The sequence below is a fragment of the Nematolebias whitei genome, chromosome 5 (assembly GCF_014905685.2).
Source record: "Nematolebias whitei isolate Nwh7 chromosome 5, NemWhi1, whole genome shotgun sequence".
NCBI classification, from domain to species: domain Eukaryota; kingdom Metazoa; phylum Chordata; class Actinopteri; order Cyprinodontiformes; family Rivulidae; genus Nematolebias; species Nematolebias whitei.
In genome coordinates, this window is record NC_056502.1 from 4,872,605 (window position 1) to 4,890,719 (window position 18,115).

Below are 18,115 nucleotides of genomic sequence, written 5' to 3' on the forward strand. Positions count from 1 at the left end.
GAGCAACTAATCAAATCGGGTTAAGTCATGTTGTTAGCTCTGAACCAGCAGATGGAGCCGTCTGCAGCCCAGTCCCTGACACGAGCTTCAGTTTGACTTGGGCTAAATGAGGAGGTGTCACTTCACTCCAGTCATTCTCCCACTGAATAATGTCCTTACATGATGTCGATATGAGATCACTGTGGCATGCAAAAGCTTTTTATGGAAAGCTTTTCTTTAAAGATAAGGAGAAAACCAACAAATAATGCTGCCTTTGGCTCATTTAAATAATTTTAATTGACTTTCATTGGAAATATTAAGATTAAAAAAGTCAAAACATTGATAAAGCGACATTTACTGTTAAAATATGATGTCTTTGTTCTATCTCTTTGATAAACAGTTGTTTTAAGGTTTGCAACATAATCCCTGCTCTTCAGTGCCTCCTGTATGTAAACTGCAGGCATTTAGAGAAAAAATGATTTTGTTTTGCTTTTTAAATGAAATGATCGTATATAGTCAAGGATTGTATTTATTTTTTGTTAATGATAAGTGAAAGAAGTCAAAATGTGCAGATGTCCTAACTTTGTTCTTATCTCACCAGCATGATGGTCATGAATGGACATGTTTAAAGTCTATTCAGCTCCTGTTTCAGCATCTGTCTCAAAAATGAAACAATGTTTCACCTTTCATACTGTTTTTATTCATAAAGTGAAATAAGCAACACATTCACAAAGCACTCACCTATGATGATTTTTTTTTCAATGTGAATAGTTTCCACACTGATGCAGAATACACAAAAAATATTAAACTGCAGCAAATTTAGAAAATAAGATTTGACTGGTGCTCCTCGTGGACTTCTACTGCTCTGTAATATTTGCATGTCAGTGCAGAAGCACGTTACAGTAACTGTGCACTTTATAGTAAAGCACCAAGATGTGAAGACAAAAAGTCCTGCCTTTGAGATGAGACATCCCAGTTCCAGGTTTTCAGATGTGTTGGACAAACTGGGACGTCTTGCTGGACTGTACGGCTCACCACTGCCCACCATAGGATGTGTTGAGGAGCTGCACCCCTCTGCACAAACTGGACATGCACATGATTTCCTCATAATAATAAAAATATGTTGTGCTTTCCCCCTCACACATCATGTCTCATCTTTTTGTTTGTCCCTATTATGATTTTTAAAAATTCATCTGATGCTTTCTTCACTGACTTCATGTTCCCCCAATGATCATCTGAAACCTCACCTGGCTGAGTCCCGTCCTCCACCGCTCGCTCATCCTGACACATTCACACCTCGCTCGCCCTCCCTCCCTGTCCTCCTCCGTCTGTTTGTCCTCGTCACTGCTCTCCTCATCCTCCTTCCTCCATCATACTCCAGAGTTTCCTCAGTAAAAGGTTGAAGGGCTCAATCAAGAGGGCCAAGAGTCAGCCGAAACTGGACCGAACTAGCAGTTTCCGCCACATGATCCTCCCCCGCTTCCGCAGTGCCGACCAAGACAGGTCAGTGAGTGTGTGTGATGAGGCTGCATGTGTGTGTTTGCCCACTGCTGTGTGTGATCATGAAGCTGAAGTTGACTGCGTCTCTAAAATCACTCGGAGTGACGTGATGTCACAATTTAATTTTTTCATCTGCAGTAAATTTCCGGTCCAGCTCTCTCTTTTGACTTAACAGAAAAATGGGATGGAAGCGTTTTTGTGAGAACATGCTCTTAAAAAAATCACGAGATCCTAATTTGCAACGGGTTTTGCTCAGAAAATGAGCGACACATTTAAAATCTCCCTTTAATCCCCGCCTTCACATTTCTGTTCATAACAGGCAGATTTTGGAGGTTGAAACGTTCAAGTTCACCCGTTTTTATGGTCCTCTTCTGCATGGGTCACAAATATGAGCCCTAATAATCCTTTAATGTTGACTTTGTGAATCATGTTTTGAACTGGCTTATGCTGCACTTAGGAAGCCTTGAAGTAAAAAACAAACTAGATAAAGATGTTGACGTGTCCGATTTATGTCTTAGTTTTCCATCACATGATGGCTTCAACAATAATTCAATTCAAAAATACTTTATTAATTCAAAAGGGAAATTAATGTTGCTGTAGCTCGGTATCCTCATTTTATTAAGAGATGTTATAGATAATGACGGTTGTAGACAGGAAGGATCTCTTGTAAAGGTCCGTCCTACAGCGGATCCAAAGAAACTGGGTGCAGATGCCGTCCGATCTGTCCACGCAGACTCGGCTGGCCTCTCGGTTCCTCCGGGCAGCAGGACCGCTCAAATGCTGGTCAGAACTCCTCCCAGAGCGATGGCCACTCCTCCCAGCAGCCTGCTGAGCTCCTCGTCGATGCAAACAGCCGGCTGCAGATCCCGTCCTTCTGCTGTCATGAGCCGTGTTTCCTGCTAGCTCCAGGATCTCAGTGGTCAGGCACACGAGCACAGCCGGCAAGGAGACGGAAATGCATCTACGGCACCTCCTTTTCAACTCATTTGAGATTTTGGACTGTAGCTGAGATATTATTTGAGCTTTTGAGATGTAAATGAACTGCTCCTGGTTGTAACAAAAAACAAACACCTTGTTATGGTTATGCTTCATAACAAATGTCCAAAACTAAAAAAATTTCAGTAAAAATCCTTCCAGCTGCACAGCATCTGATACCAGAGGAAACAATCATAAAAAAAATGTGATTTACATCCAGAAAAAGAGGAATTAAAGTTTTTAAAAGCAAAATCTCAGAATGAAAGTAAGAGCTGCTCCAACATGCAGCCATCCCGAGCGGCGCAATTCTAGATCTAGAATAAATGGTCTCCAGTCAGTTCTTCTGACATCTGGATTGTAGAGGATCTGTTGCTTTTCTGTGCTACGTTTGTTTTTTACTATTTAGTTTCTGCAGCAGTCGGCTTTGACGTCATGTTACTTGTTCGTGAACAAGTCAGAGTTCACATGTTAAAAGCTTTGACTTCAGTTTTGACTCAGTTTCATATCGAACATGAAAGAAGGCAGCGGTTGAGCATCTTTACCTCGTTTTTTTATTGGGTTAAATTGTTACCTGTTGGGAAGAGTTGGCTTCTAACAGTGAAATAAATAGAAATAAGAGTTTTGGCTTCCTGTGTCTGAGGCGCTGTGATTTCAAGTTGGCTGGAGATAAAGACGAGAAGGAAATATTCTCTTCTTTAAACCAGGTGACGCTGCAGTCACAGGAAAATACCGATCCCTTAAAAATGTCTGAGGTTTTTGATTCTATTAAACATTTTGATGAGTGTGCTTTCTGATTTAGCAAAGTTGGCAGTTATTTCTAAGAAAATTTAATTTAGTCACTATTATTTATATCTTGTGTCTTTCTGCCATCCGTCTCTCTGCCTGTTTAATCAGCCAGGAGATGATGACTCGCTCTCCGTCACCTCCGTACATGGATTTATTTCTCTGTCTCTGTCCTCCCATCTCCTCTGTGAGTTGGTTTTAACTCGTGCCCCGCTGCAGCCACGCTCACAACTTCCCCTCGTGTCACCATGGCAACAACCGACATCCACATACCATGAGTCCGTGGGAGATTCGTTTTATTATATCTCTTTTTTTTATTCTGGATCCTAGTTGAAGCAGGGCGGAGATTTCACATCAGCTCGGGGCCAAGAACTCCGAACTTTTGTTTGCCAAAATTTTTGAGAATAAGAACGTTAGATGAAGTTCATCATCAGCTCTGCTCTTTCTTTCGTATCAGTTTTGGTCAATTGATCATGTACTAAAGCACTTAAATTCATGAAAATCAAGACCAAAACGTTATCAACAAATAAGGGAGTTATGGGGAGTGGTGGCGCAGAGGTTGGAGAAGATGGGCCTGTGATCGGAAGGTCACCGGTTCAACTCCCCAGCCCGACAACATCAAAATGTCGGTGGAAAAGGTGAAACACCCACAACCTGCCTTCACCCTCATTCCCCCCACTCTGGGCCTTTGAGCAAGGCCTTTTAACCCCCACCATCTGCTCCCAAACAGGTCTCTCTTGAGAATGAGTCCCCTTGACCCAATGAGACTACATGTATGAATAAAGTTCAAATAAAATAAATAAATAATCAAGAATTCCAGCCAACCATCAAGACATAAATAAGATTTAGTCAATTCAACGAGTTTCAGTAAATCCAGGACAGACTTTTACTGAAGTTCCTCTAGAGACTAACAATGTACTCGAGTGAACTCTAACAGCTGTAAAACACTTTCTGAGAAGCCGTCTGCTGAGGCAAGCTTCAACATGGTTTATTCATTGGAAACAAATCCAGAATGAGACAGAGGAGACAGGAAATAAATATAAAATCAAATGCAATCCGGAGACTTGATAATAATTTCTCTGCAAAGCCCTTAATATTCATTTTCACAACTTCTGGTGTTGCCAGAGAAACAGCTGAGCATCTGCAGCTTTGTTGATTTCTGTTTTCGGTTTCTTTCTTTTTTCTTTATGGATCGTATTCCTGCAGACATTAGGCTCACAAACAGGTCGTTAAACATGCAGAGAGACACTTTTCCCTATTATTTTTCCCGTAATTCTGTTGAACGAGCAAAAACAAGTCATAGCTCTGGATTTTATGTTTTAGAAATGCGTTTGGCGATTGCTTCCAGTTATGGACAACATTACAGCCTCTGCCAGGAAGTGAATAAAGCACAAAAACAATCCTTGTTATTCACTGCAGATCGTAGTGTTTCTTTACCTGAAAGGTTTTAGCATTCTATAAAACCCGTGTTCTGTCAGCCGTTTATTTATTTGGTTGCACTGGGGTTTGCGATGATAAAAAATATTATGTCTTTTTTTATTCATGAAGTATTTGCAATCAATTGGAGCTCCACTTTCAGAGCGGATGCAGTTGTTTTGGGCTACTGATGAACCGGCAGTTTGCTCCAGAGCACCCTGACCTCCCCACAGAACGTGGACTAGCTATAAAACTTTGCAGTTTTGTAAAAAAAAAAAATCGGCATTTGTCTTGGCAAACACAAAAAGGGCTATAATTGTCAATTTTAGCGTTACATGTTTGCTTAAAACTGGCATTACCTGTGAGAGCCAACTGTTAGCAAAATATCTCATTGTTAAAACATCTACAACTGATCATCTTTGGGAGTCGCCCCAGTTCAAGATGGATGCCACAGCTAAGGAGTGTAGTGACACCAAAAAAAAAAGATCAAACTTTCAGACGTTGAGCTGAAGTTTGGTAAGACAGTAGCTGAGAGTCATCTGCAACTCGTACGTAGAGCTCCAACTGATGCCATATTATAACTTCCTTTACAAAGCTTGACCAAAACATCATCAACGATCTTCACTCGGTCATCGTTTGTTGTTGGTTAGACGTTTTTAAATCTTTTAAAATACGATAAGCCACAGAACCAGCCCGACTGTTTATATGTCAGAGTCAGAGTCAGAGTTTCTTTATTGTCATTCGCACCTCATGTGGTACATGTGGTGGAGCGAAATTATGTACACAGGGTCCCAGTTACATCCAACAATAAAATGTATAAGAAAAACAGTAATAACATCTAAGATATGAACTAAGAAAAACATCAACTAAATATACACTAAGCACTCATAACATAAAACATTGAACATCACCACAAACATGAACATGAGTCTGTGAGCAGATGTGCACGCATGAACACATCAACATTGAAACAGATCAGCAGCAACATGAAACAGATCAGCAGCAACATGAAACAGATCAGCAGCAACATGATATGGTTTTTCACAGTGATTATTCTAGTTAGAGATTCATGAGTCTAACAGCCTCAGGGTAGAAGCTGTTCCTCAGTCTAGTGGTTCTACACTTAATGCTCCTTAACCTCCTTCCTGAGGGGAGTGGGGCAAAAAGTGTGTGTGCTGGGTGGGTGGGGTCCTTCATGATGCAGGTGGTCCTCTTCCTGCATCTGGAGGTGTAGATGTCTGTGATGGTGGGGAGGCTGATTCCAACAGTCTTCTGTGCAGCCTTCACCACTCTCTGCAAAGCTTTTCTTTCTGCAGCTGTGCAGCCTCCATGCCACACATTGATGCTGGAGCACAGGATGCTCTCCACTGCACACCTGTAGAAGGAGGTGAGGACTGAGCTTCCCAGACCAGCTCGCCTCAGCCGTCTGAGGAAGTAGAGTCTCTGATGAGCTTTCTTGATCAGGCTGGTGGTGTTGTTGCTCCAGCTGAGGTTGTTGTTCATGTGTACACCCAAGTACTTGTAGCTGGAGACCACTTCCACCGCAGATCTTCTTATGTTCAGGGGGGTGTAGGTGTTTTTGTTCCTTCTGAAGTCCACAATCATCTCCTTTGTCTTCTTCACATTGATGTGAAGGTTATTCTCTCTGCACCAGCTCTCCAGGTGTTCCACCTCCTGCCTGTAGCTGGACTCATCATTGTTTGTGATGCATCCCACCACCGCTGTATCATCTGCAAACTTTACAATGTGACAGCCTGGATGGGTGAACATATGTGAACTGTTACGGCTCTGACCCCTAAATCACTTGATTTAAGCCCCGTATCGCCTCAACCCACTCAGAGATCGCCCCGAGATGGACTGTCCGAGCTCCAAGTGCTCCGTGAAGATGCCTCCAGTTTAAACTTCTGGCATGAAGTGTGGCGGGCGATAGAGGAAGTAAAGGATGTAAATATAGTCACGAGATTTAGGATCAGAGCTAGAGCTGCGAGTTCTGACTAATTTCTAATCAGTTAATTTGGTCGGATCGGGTCGGGGTGGACAAAACGCCCTGCGGGCTGGGGTCGGGTCGGGTCGGATTTTTTAGGCCTGAATTCAACTCAGAGCAGACGACATAAACAGATGGGTCTTGTGACTTATTTTAAAAGATTTAACAGTGTAAACAACAACAAACAAACAAAGACTGAATGATTGTTGATGATGTTTTGGTCATACCGTGTAAAGGACGTTGCATGAGCTCGTGAAATGTGGCGGGTGACATGCACTCCTCCAAAACTGCTTGGCCCTCGACTCTTCAGAGTTGCTGCTCGTGTTGCGTATAATTTGAAAAGTTTACGTCGACACAGACTTTTATTTTTGTTTCCCTTCAATCCCTTCCTCCTCCCCATCCCTCACTCATCCTCATCCTCACTTCTTCCTCTAACCCGTCTCATCTTCATCTGTTTACACGATGAACATCATTTCCACTGAGATGTCTTCTTTCTCACTCCTCCCATCTTTTCTCACTCCTTCCTTTCTCACAGTTTCTCATGACTTCCTCCTTTCTTTCTCTCCTCCCTGATCCATTCTGACTCGTTCTTTTGGGTTTATTTTGATCTCTCCCCGCCTCTCTCCATGTGCTTGGTGCTCTGTTGATGAACATTACGACTGAATGTGGATCAAAGTGTTTCTCCAGGTGGATCCGTGTCAGTCAGCTGCTTCTGCTCATGTGTGACGGTAGTGATGCGCGTGATGCACAGATCGCCCTCACTTTTAACGGGAGCCGTTTGCAGTGTTTCTGTCAGGACAGATTATTCTGTTAATCATGAAAATCTACTGGAAAAGCCAGATTATTTAGTTTAATTGGGAATTTTAAATGGAATTAATAATAAAAACTGTAATACAGGTTAGAGGTTTTCACAATAAAAGCATGAAAATATAGTTGCTATTGTTTATTTTGAGCTTTTTTTTTTTATTCTGCTAATCGATTGGATCCCTGGAGGTTAACTCACAGCTGCCTGTCCGACTAATGTCATGTGAATACTTTTTTTTTGGGGGGGGGGGAAGTTTTATTTTTGATCAGGTCTGTAGTGAAAAGTTCATTGAAGGCAGGTTTATAATGAAAAAAAAAATTAACTAGAACAATTACAGACAAGTGACACCTGTGTGCTATATTTGTCGCATCTGATCACTAAACGTGTTTAAAAAAAAAAAAGGTCCAAATTATACAAGACGTCTGCAAAAAACGGGCTTCACATTTTATTTCTTATATGTTCCATATCCTGATGCATCCAGAGGACCAGATTTAACTTTTTTAGATACATTTTCCATAGTTTTCATGTTTTTAGTATTTTACATCGCTTTACGATGTAGCTGTTTTTGTTTCGTTTTTTTAATATAAATTTCTTCCATTTATTTTTTCAGGTTTTTTGCCTTCTTTTAAGATCGTCTACTGTTGTCATTATTGTTAAATTCAGGTCTCTCTTGTAAATGAGTCCTCGAGGCTCAATGCGACTAACCTGTAGAAATAAAGGCTGAATGATTAGTGCTGGTCTGCCTGTCTGTCTGTCTGCCTGTCTGTCTGCCTGCCTGCCTGCCTGCCTGTCTGTCTGTCTGTCTGCCTGCCTGTCTGTTTGTCTGTCTGTCTGTCTGTCTGCACAAGATTACTCAAAAAGTTGTGAAAGGACTTTCAGGAAGTTTCCAGGAAACACTGAGGTCGTCACAAAGAACAAATGATAAATGTTTGGGGGGGTTGCTGCGTGAGTGACCACAGGGTCTTGGCTGAGGTGAGCGCTCTCCGAGCTCTTCTAGATTAACTGAAAACACGTTTCCCACATGTGAAGTTCATGCTTTTGTTAGTTTGTATGGGGCTGAGATGGGGTACAGGCAGGGCAGTAACTCAGGACCTGAAAGTCCCAGGCTCGATCCCCAGTCATTGCACATCTCGTGTCTCTGAGCAGCACACCCTATCCCCAGTTTGCTCCCCCAGCTCCTTCGACAGCTGCCCACTACACCACCTGGGGGTGGATGGGCTAAATGCAGAGAGCCAATTTCGTCATTATATGGGAACATACAATGATGACAACACATGCACATTATTATTATTATTATTATTATTATTATTACTATTATTATTATATTTATAATGGAAGCTTGGAGTGGAAACACAAACCAATCAAGGAAACCAGTTAAAGCAGAACTCGCGGAGGAAACTGACCGGTAAACAGTGAAAACGTTTAGTTTTGGCACGAGCGACTGAATGGTTGTTCACAGGCGCGTGATGAAAAACAGGAAGTGATGAGTTTATTTAGAAAGTGAACGACCACAGAGGATGAAGATCATTTCATTTGCTGCTCCTCATGCACGAAGAGTCGCACCGAGCAAGGTTTGTCAAGAGATGCTCGTCATTAATGGAGCCGTTCAGTCAAAAAGTGAAGCTTTTTCTTGAAGGACAACAAATTACATTTTGTTAGCTATTTTATTTTATTTTATTTTATTTTTAATCTCAGATCAAAGACCGTTAAAACGGTAGATCTCGAACCGGAACCCAAAAGTTCAAGATAGAGCCGGACCAGCTTCCCTGTCAGGTAGTTCCAATATAAATTGTTAAATTTGTTGAAAAACAAAAGCAGCACAGTGGATTACTGGTTAGCACTGGTGCCTCACAGTGAGAAGGTCCTGGGTCCAATCCCCGGTTTTGACCCGGGGTCTTTCAGTGTGGAGTTTGTATGTTCTCTTTGTAGATTTTCTTCCAGGTTCTCCAGTTTCCTCCCACAGACTAAAGACATGCGTGTTAGGCTGCCTTCAGGTTCAGGCCTCCCTTGCAAAGGAGATCTGTGGTTTCAGTGGGATTTGCCTGGTTAAATAAAGGTTAATAAAAAAAATAATAATCTCACGACAGATATGTTTTCAGGTGTTGACCCTTGTTGAGTCATGCAGCTCTTACCTTGCTGCTCTTTGTTCAAATGTTCATTTTTCTTACACATTTATTGCTATTAATTCATTCATACATTTTAACAGGAAGCTCATGTGACACCAGTATTGTGTGGAGGAGTAGACAGAGTCTGAAGGTCCACATCCACAGTGTGCAGACTCTGCTTCCAAACAAGCTTCCATAAACCGCTTCGTGCTGCCTTCACTTACCAACGAGAGCAGTATTATATGTATCTCAGTGAAATCATGTCATGATTACACAACACACACGTATTCCATCTGAAGTGCTCATTCTTGAGTTTTTCTTATTAATTTTAGGACTGCTTTATTTAGAATTTGCACTTTTTTTGCATTTCTTTGTTCTTGTTTGTTTATTGTTGTCTTTGTTGTGGTGTTCATTGTTGAAAGATGTTCACTTTACATTTTCAGTATAGTTGTTTTTTTTTACATATTGGCTAATAATATACTTTAGATCAGACTTTAAAGGGTAATGTCTACAAATAACTGCTTGGTCTTCAAGAAATATCTGCATCATTTACAGCTGGTCCTCAAGGATTAAATGACGCGTTAGTTTGTGTGTCAATTTGTTGTGTGGTACTTATTTGTCAGATTTATAATTAACAGTGATAAAGGAATGAAAAACAGGTGCAAAAGTTTAGAATTAGCACAAACTATCGTATTTTCCGCCGCACACATCACACCGCTCTATAAGTCAAATCAGTCCAAATATGTCTAATAAAGTGGGAAAACCCATAAATACGTTGCTTCGCCGTATAAATCTCATCTATTATGCATCACCGCCGACAACACGGAAATGTGTTGTGCCAAAAATTGATTGGCGGTCAAATGGCAGACGCGGGAACATTCACAGGACTTTAACAAGAATTGAACAAGATTAACACTTAAAAACAATTATTTGTTTGCTCAAAATTATAGCAAAGTTGTGTCTCGGTTGAACTTTTCCTTAATAAATGCACTTTGACGATCAAACCAGCTGAATTTCAAAAGTTGATTCGCAGAAGCGGGAGTGCGCAGAGGGACGACTCGATGTGCATTTCTTTAAAATTTAACAAGATAAGCACCTAAAACGATTATTTGTTTGCTCGGCATTATAGCAAAGGTGTGTTTCAGTTGAACTTTTACTTAATAAATGCACTTTAATTGTCAATTTAGCTTCATTTTGTCGGGGCGGTGCAGCGTAATGAAGCTGATTTGACAGTTGCTCCAGGCGTGATGCCGGAGCTGCTCGAAAGTGGCTATCTATGGCAAGCTGATTGTGCCATTAATAGCCACGTTTATCTATTGCACGATACAACGGCATGATATACCACTCGAATGGCTGAAAATGTTAGTGTTCAATATTTTCCATGTCAGAATGAAAACGGTCATATCTCAGTCAAAAATTGGTTTATAAATATGGGAAAAAACAAATAACTCACGTCGGCGTATAAGTCACAGGGCATGCAAATTAGGCAAAAAGGTGCAACTTATACACCGGGAAATACAGTATTTGACACAAAGGGATTTCCCTTGTCACAAATCTAATCAATTCTTTGTTTCCCAGGACCCGTTTGATGCAGAGCTTCAAAGAGTCCCATTCCCATGAGTCCTTGCTGTCCCCCAGCAGCGCTGCCGAGGCGCTGGACCTCACCCTGGATGAGGACACCATCATCAAACCTGTCCACTCCAGCATCCTGGGACAGGAGTACTGCTTTGAGGTGAGCTGAGCTGAACAATACACAAAGAGCAGCACACTCCAACATCAAGAACAGAACAGCTAATGGCACCAGAATGCTCCAAGCTGACAAGAGATTAATGAAAGTTCTTCTGTTTTCTTCAAAAGTGACGCGGAGCCTGGAAGTGAGCTTTAGTTTTATTAAGATTCCCGTCACCGTTTCATTTATGGAAGGTGACAGAGGTTGAGAGTGAAAACGAGACTTTGTTTTGGCGCCGTAGCTGCTGTCTGCTTGGTGACTAATGGCTGTGGTACCGTTGGCTGTAACCTCAGGTGACAACGGCTTCAGGAACCAAGTGCTTTGCGTGTCGCTCAGCTGCAGAGAGAGACAAATGGATCGAGAACCTGCAGAGAGCTGTCAAGCCCAACAAGGTGAGGGGAGAGAAAGGGATGCGGTAGAGGAAGGAACAAAAAAAAAAAAGGAGTGAACCTTCTGTTTGTGTGTCTCTCTCTCTCCTCCCGTCTCCTGTTGTTGTTTGTTTGTCCAAAAGAGCGCTTCATTTCTCTGTGAACTTCATCCTCATGCCTGTGTGTCTGTGTGGAGCTCTTCTGAGCAGAGTAATAAAGCTGCACAAGGTACCAGTTCAGGATGGAGGATCCCAGTTGCTGTTTTTGAAGCCACTAATCGGGTAATGTGATTTCAGCAAATTGTGCACAGCAGGTTGATGCGAACCAGCCTAGCAATGGATAGGAGGAGCGGATAAACCAAACATGGCTGCGTTTTATTAATCAGCCGATACCGTTCATCCTGTGGCGCTGAGGCCAGTACCTCACTGGGCTGCAGCTGCTGGCGAAAGAAATGCAAAGAGCTGTTGCAAAGAAGTTATCTTGAAATAAGTGTTTTCAGTGTTGCATGAGACGCAGAGCCTCGCTCTCATGACTTTTCACGTCGATGGTTCTGGGAGCGGCGTAAACTTTTGGACTGACGAAGCGTGCTGGTCCGTTTAGGAGCCTCTTCAACATCAGTCTAATGCGAAAACAAGAACAAACTAAACAAACAACCGCGTGAATGTGTGGAAGCTGCTTTTGAGAGAAAACTTGTGTTTATAACATTATTGGGTAACACTTTATTTGAAGGAATGTTCATAAGACTAACATGACACCGGTCATGAACATGAACGAGTCTTTATGAATGTTTATGATTGTTGTCATTAAGTGTCATTCAGTAAATTATGACACCTTTAATGCAAAATTTCAATTGTTTAAAATGCCTTTGTCATGTCAACTTGACATTAACCAAGAAGTCATAACATGTCATAAATGTTATAACAGGTATTAATTATCAAACTTTAAAAAGTTACATTACAATACCCTGACATTTGTTGTTAATCTTAACTTTGGCAGTCATGACACCATTGTAATTGAAATTAATATTGTCCCTTAACTCAAGTAAAGTGAACCACATTATACTAGTTATATAGATGACATTACCCTGTCTAATGTTTTAATAATAGAATCGTAAATATTTTTTATTTTACCTCTGTAACACATTGAACTAGTTATAAAGATGTAATTAAGCGTCCTTACAGTGACAAATGCTTATAAATGCCCTAACCAAAGATGTAGACCAACAACAAATGTCAGGGTACTGTAATCTAACTTCTTTTTAAAGTTTCATAATTAATACCCTTATAACATTTTAGTTTGAGTTTAATTTTATTGAACGTAGTATAATAGAATAATTTAAAAAATTACATGAAAAGAAAATAAATTTAAAACAAAAGCAAGCAGAGAAAAAAACAAAAAGACAACAGTAGTAAAGTATATTTACACGTTCAAAGAAGTGGGTAGAAGTAAATGACAGACTATGATTTATTGGTTAATGACAAGTTGTCATGACAAAGACATTTTAAACCATGTCAACTTTGCATTAAAGGTGTCATAATTTACCGAATGACACTTAATGATAACAATCATAAACATTCATAAAGACTCGTTCATGTTCATGTTCATGACATGTTCATGACATGTCATGTAGAAAGGGGGAGGAGTTGAAAAGTTTGAAGAACTTCCCGTGATGTTCTGTGGAGCACCTCGGTGGTCTCAGTCTATGACTGAAGGTGCTGCAGTAAGTGTCCAGGGTGTCATGCAGGGGGTGTGACGTGTTGTTCAGGATCTGGAGCAGTTTCCTCAGCATCCTCTGCTCAGACACCTCTGCCAGAGACTGCAGGTCCACTCCCAGAACTGAGCCAGCTCTCCTGATGAGTTTATCGAGTCTGTTGGCATTTATGAGGGGTTTTAGGATTTGTGAGCTGTTAAACAAGTTACAATCAGCGGTGTAGTCTACGTCATATGTGGGTATACTGAGTATACCCACTAGAATAGCTTAAGAATTTCAGTATACCCACTTAAAAGTGCCCATTGATGCATGGCATTTCATTAGGCACGTGTCATTAATAGGTTAAACAGCAGTTAAACACTTACGTAACCATCTATCTGTGTGCAGCGCTTGTTTAGTACATTCGCTTATCCATCGAAGTATTGTATAATTCTGTACTTACTACTTAATACTTGAAAATGTTTTGCTTTGATATTGTTTTATAAATTCTATAACATGGTTTTAATGCAAAGCCAATTATTGTACGAAGTTTGTTGTACATTTATTCAATTATAAGCATCGGAGAAATTTGGACATGTTCAATATGCTTAAAAATCAAAATAAATTGATGATTACATTGTACTAATCAGTGTACTTTGATATCTAAGCACAATATACTCACCTAAAAGTGCCTAATGATACATGACATATCATTAGGCATGTGCCATTGGTATACCCACTACAAAAATGTAGACTACACCACTGGTTACAATGGTGCATATTCCCTATTTATAGATCACAAGGGTTTCATATTGTCACCCAGCAAAACTAAGAATTTTCACTTGGATTTGATAGTTCTGTGAAACTGCCCTATACGCCTCCCCTCAGAGTTATTAAGAGCGAGCAGACGTGTGAGACATGCAGCTTTGATAGCAACCAGGGACTGAAGAGAAATGAAGTCAGGCTGAGATGAAGCGTCACGCGAGCTGCTCGCCTCGTCCAGATGCTCGGGCTGCGGGGATCCTGGCTGAGTCATGGAGCTCCAAGGATTCCTCTCCTCCCCCATCCTACCTCCTAATGTCACGAACCATCTCAGAGCAGATGTACCAGCAGAGATAAGACTATCACACAGACAAGACTTGTCATTATTCTTATCATTTTTCTAGACCCATTAATATCCTCTTTCAGCTTCATAATTAGCATTTTATGCAAAAGCAGAGCAGCTACTCCACCCCGATTTAGAGCTTTGTCTTTTTGTAGTACAACCCCAGTCCTGAAAATATTGGGACATGAAGTGAAATATATATAAATACTGAATTAGCTAAACTGATTAACACATATTTTGTTACAGTGTGTCATAGTAAACATTTCAAATGTTTAAATTAGACAATTCTACCATTATTTTTTTTTAATTTAAAATAAAAAATTCTGCTGCAACACGTCTCAAACAGTTCGGACAGAAAAAAACAGCGGTAAAAACAAGAAACAGCTGGAGAAACATTTTGCAACAAATTATTTTTATTGTCAAAATTCTGTGTATAAAAAGATCATTTTGGAGAGGCTAATTCTCTCAGAAGTAAAGATGGTTAGAGTTTCACCGGTCCTCCAAAAACTGCCTAAAAACAGTGGAATAATTTCAGATTAATGTCCCTCAACCAGAAATGAGGAAGTCTTTGAAGATGCCCTATAATCTACAGTTGATAATGTCAAAAGATTTCAAAGATTTCTAGAGATGTCTGAGCTCCGAGGATCAGACTGAAAGTCAGTGGGCTCGAGAGCATTTCCACAAATCACTGTCTGTAAACACAGTCCACCGTGCCGTCCGGAGAAGCTAACTAAAGCTCTATCGTGCAAACAAGATACTAAATGTAAACATCATTAGAAATGTTGTTGTCTTCTCTGGACCAAAGCTCACTGAATGTGGACTGAGGCAAAGTGGAAAACTGTTCTGTGGGCAGATTAACTTCAATTTTAATTTAATTTTTGGGAACCATGGATTTTTTTGTATTAAAGAAGAGGCGCGTGTTTTCAAAAGACTGCTTCTCTCATGATTTGAGGGTGCTTTTCTACACTTGCTCTTGTGCAAGGCGGATGCCTTTTCTTCCTTCTCCTGTTCTCCTCCTGTTTTTTTTTTTTGTTTTTTTTTTTGCTCTCCGTGAATCAGAGCTTCTGTTACACATCTTCTGAAACAAAAACTTCTGTCACAGATCTGGTCAGCCGGACTTTCAATGCAATCGACAAAATCTTTTCAACAAAGCGACATGGTCCTGGAGAGCCCTCATGTCCCGCTGAGACTCACGCGGCAGGATACGACATGGATCCATGAAGAGTTTGGGAGCTGATGTGTCTTTCCCTTATGTCTCAAGAGGACGCCGAAGACGTTTATATAATTGGATTTATGATAGCAAGGGTTCTGCTTTTTGGCATTGGCGAATTCCTGTGTTATTGGCTGTTAAAGAAGACGGCGGCAGCAGTGTCGGCCATGGCAAACTGCAGAGTCTGTGTGAAGGTTTGGCTCATGCTACGAGTACTCAAAGTCAGCTGATTTACAAGCTAAACCTAAGATTCATTAAACCTTTATTTAGACAGGTATATCTCAATGAGCCTTGAAGACTCATTTATAAGAGAGACATGAAGATGGAAGTGATTTATGAGAATCGCAGGCCACCTGCGGCTTCTGGGACTCGCCAGCGTGTTGGAGACACCCTTGAAGGAGGCTCATAAGCACGGACCAGTGGAATGCCCACTAATCTGGCCACTTTGTATTGAAAGTACCAGCAGGACTCAAGGCTGACAATAAAAAACAGTCTGCCGAAAAAAAATCAACAATCGTGGCTTATCTGAATCTGACTCTCCCGGTTGGCCTCGAAAGCAGGCCGACATCACATTTCTCCTGGGATATGTGTAAACTAAGGAAAAGCTTCATCTATCGCACCCCCAACCCCGAGTACTTCTGTGAAGGCTTATCAAAACTGTGCCCGCTGACCAACATCTTATCAGGACTATGGTCTATCTGGAAGTGCTTCATAGACAAATCTCACCGTCTTGCAGTCAAATGCATATGTAATGTGTTAGAAATGTTGTGATGTCTTAAATTGTGTCCTGATAGTGTGAAGAGATCTTTTTTGGAATACAACTTTCCTCTCCTCATAGCTTTTTCCCCTTTTCTGTCTAAAAAGTATTCTGAAAAAGGATAAGGGGCCGCGCTCCAGGAGCAGCAGCAACGTGCACTCCGCCCATCTTTTGGACGACTATACGAACATAATTTCACTGTATTTCAGTACAATGATAATAAAGCTTATTCTGATTCTGATTCGTGCCTCTGGCATGGATGGCTCACACATCTGGAAAGGCACCGTAAATGTAGAACATTACAAAACATGCTCCCATCCAGCAGAAGTTTTTTCAGCATCAATCTAAAATGTCTGTCAGCTAGAATCCTGCATCAGAGACATGGGACAACGTTCTCATCTAAAACCTTCAGCGACTGGTGAAGTTTAAAGACGTTTACAGAGTTTCGGATGCTTCACGGTGGTAAACATGGTCCTGAAACAAGTTCTTAGCTTCAACATTTGATATATTTACAGTTCCTCTGTGACTGAAATGAGTTTGAGATTTGCAAATAACTGCATTCAGTTTTTATTAATATTTTTTCACAACTTCACAAAGTTTTAGGCTCGGAGTTGTAAAATCAGGATCAGACAGGAAGAAGCAAGTTGTAGCATGATGTCCAGGTGGAGAACTTTATGCTGGTGCTGCTGTACCATATGCACAAAGACAAACCGAGGCACCAGATGTAGGCACGTTCAGACTCACAGATTTGTAATTAATTAAGCTTCATGTTTGGCACCGGTTTAAAAAAAATTCAACAAACATAAAACTAAAGCACCGCCGATTCTGACGATGGTGTTGGGGATTTAAAACTCGAAGCTGGGTGATCAGAGGCAAACAGGGAGCTGACAGTGATATTTCAGTCCAGCTGTGATGATTTAGCCTCCGTTCGCTGAAACATGTTTCTGTAATCGGCACTCTCTCCTCCCACAGGAGGTGTCAATTATAACTCAGTCTTTGTGATCGTGATTGGAAAGTGTCTCAGCCCACAGAAACATTCTCACCATTGTTTGTCTCTTGTCTTTGCTGCACATGTGCATTGTGTGTTTTAATTATTAAATCCTTTTTTTCTGTCATCTTCTTTTTGTGTGTCTGTCATGTTGGGTTCTGCCTTTGTTTTCATGCTGAGAGTTTACAGCAACTTATCAACCCCAGCCGACCGCTCACAGCAGCCAAATCACCAAATCAGCAGCCATTTCTCTCCTGTCATTTCCTCCTTTCTCCTGCAGGAGCGACCTGATGTCGCCCAGTTGTCACACTGCTTCCCTGTTGTTGATCTTTTAATGTTTGTAACTTTTCCTAGATATCCTGTCACCCTCTGACTGTCTTTTTTTTTTAATTTGGTATAAAATTCAGTCTCATTTGTCTGACCTGATTTGTCCATCTTCGTACAGGACAACAGCCGAAGGGTGGACAATGTGCTCAAGCTGTGGATCATCGAGGCCCGAGAGCTTCCAGCCAAGAAACGCTACTACTGCGAGCTTTGTCTGGACGACATGCTGTACGCACGCACCACCAGCAAGCCCCGCACCGACACCGTTTTCTGGGGCGAGCACTTTGAATTCAACAACCTGCCAGCCGTTCGCAACCTACGCCTTCATCTGTACAAAGAGACGGACAAGAAGAGACGCAAGGTGTGAAAACGTGCAAGACGAACTCCGAATTTTCCC

The 18,115-nt window shown here is 41.2% G+C and overlaps 1 protein-coding gene across 1 annotated transcript in view; it reads left to right on the plus strand.

Annotated features, from left to right (window-relative positions):
- The window catches only part of syngap1b (synaptic Ras GTPase activating protein 1b), a 134,731-nt gene that overhangs the window by 84,216 nt on the left and 32,400 nt on the right, over positions 1 to 18,115 (plus strand). The window contains exons 4-7 of the mRNA XM_037676082.1: positions 1,361 to 1,482; positions 11,126 to 11,279; positions 11,570 to 11,668; positions 17,840 to 18,079. Coding sequence (XP_037532010.1) covers positions 1,361 to 1,482; positions 11,126 to 11,279; positions 11,570 to 11,668; positions 17,840 to 18,079 — 615 coding nt within the window. The remainder of the gene's footprint in view (positions 1 to 1,360; positions 1,483 to 11,125; positions 11,280 to 11,569; positions 11,669 to 17,839; positions 18,080 to 18,115) is intronic.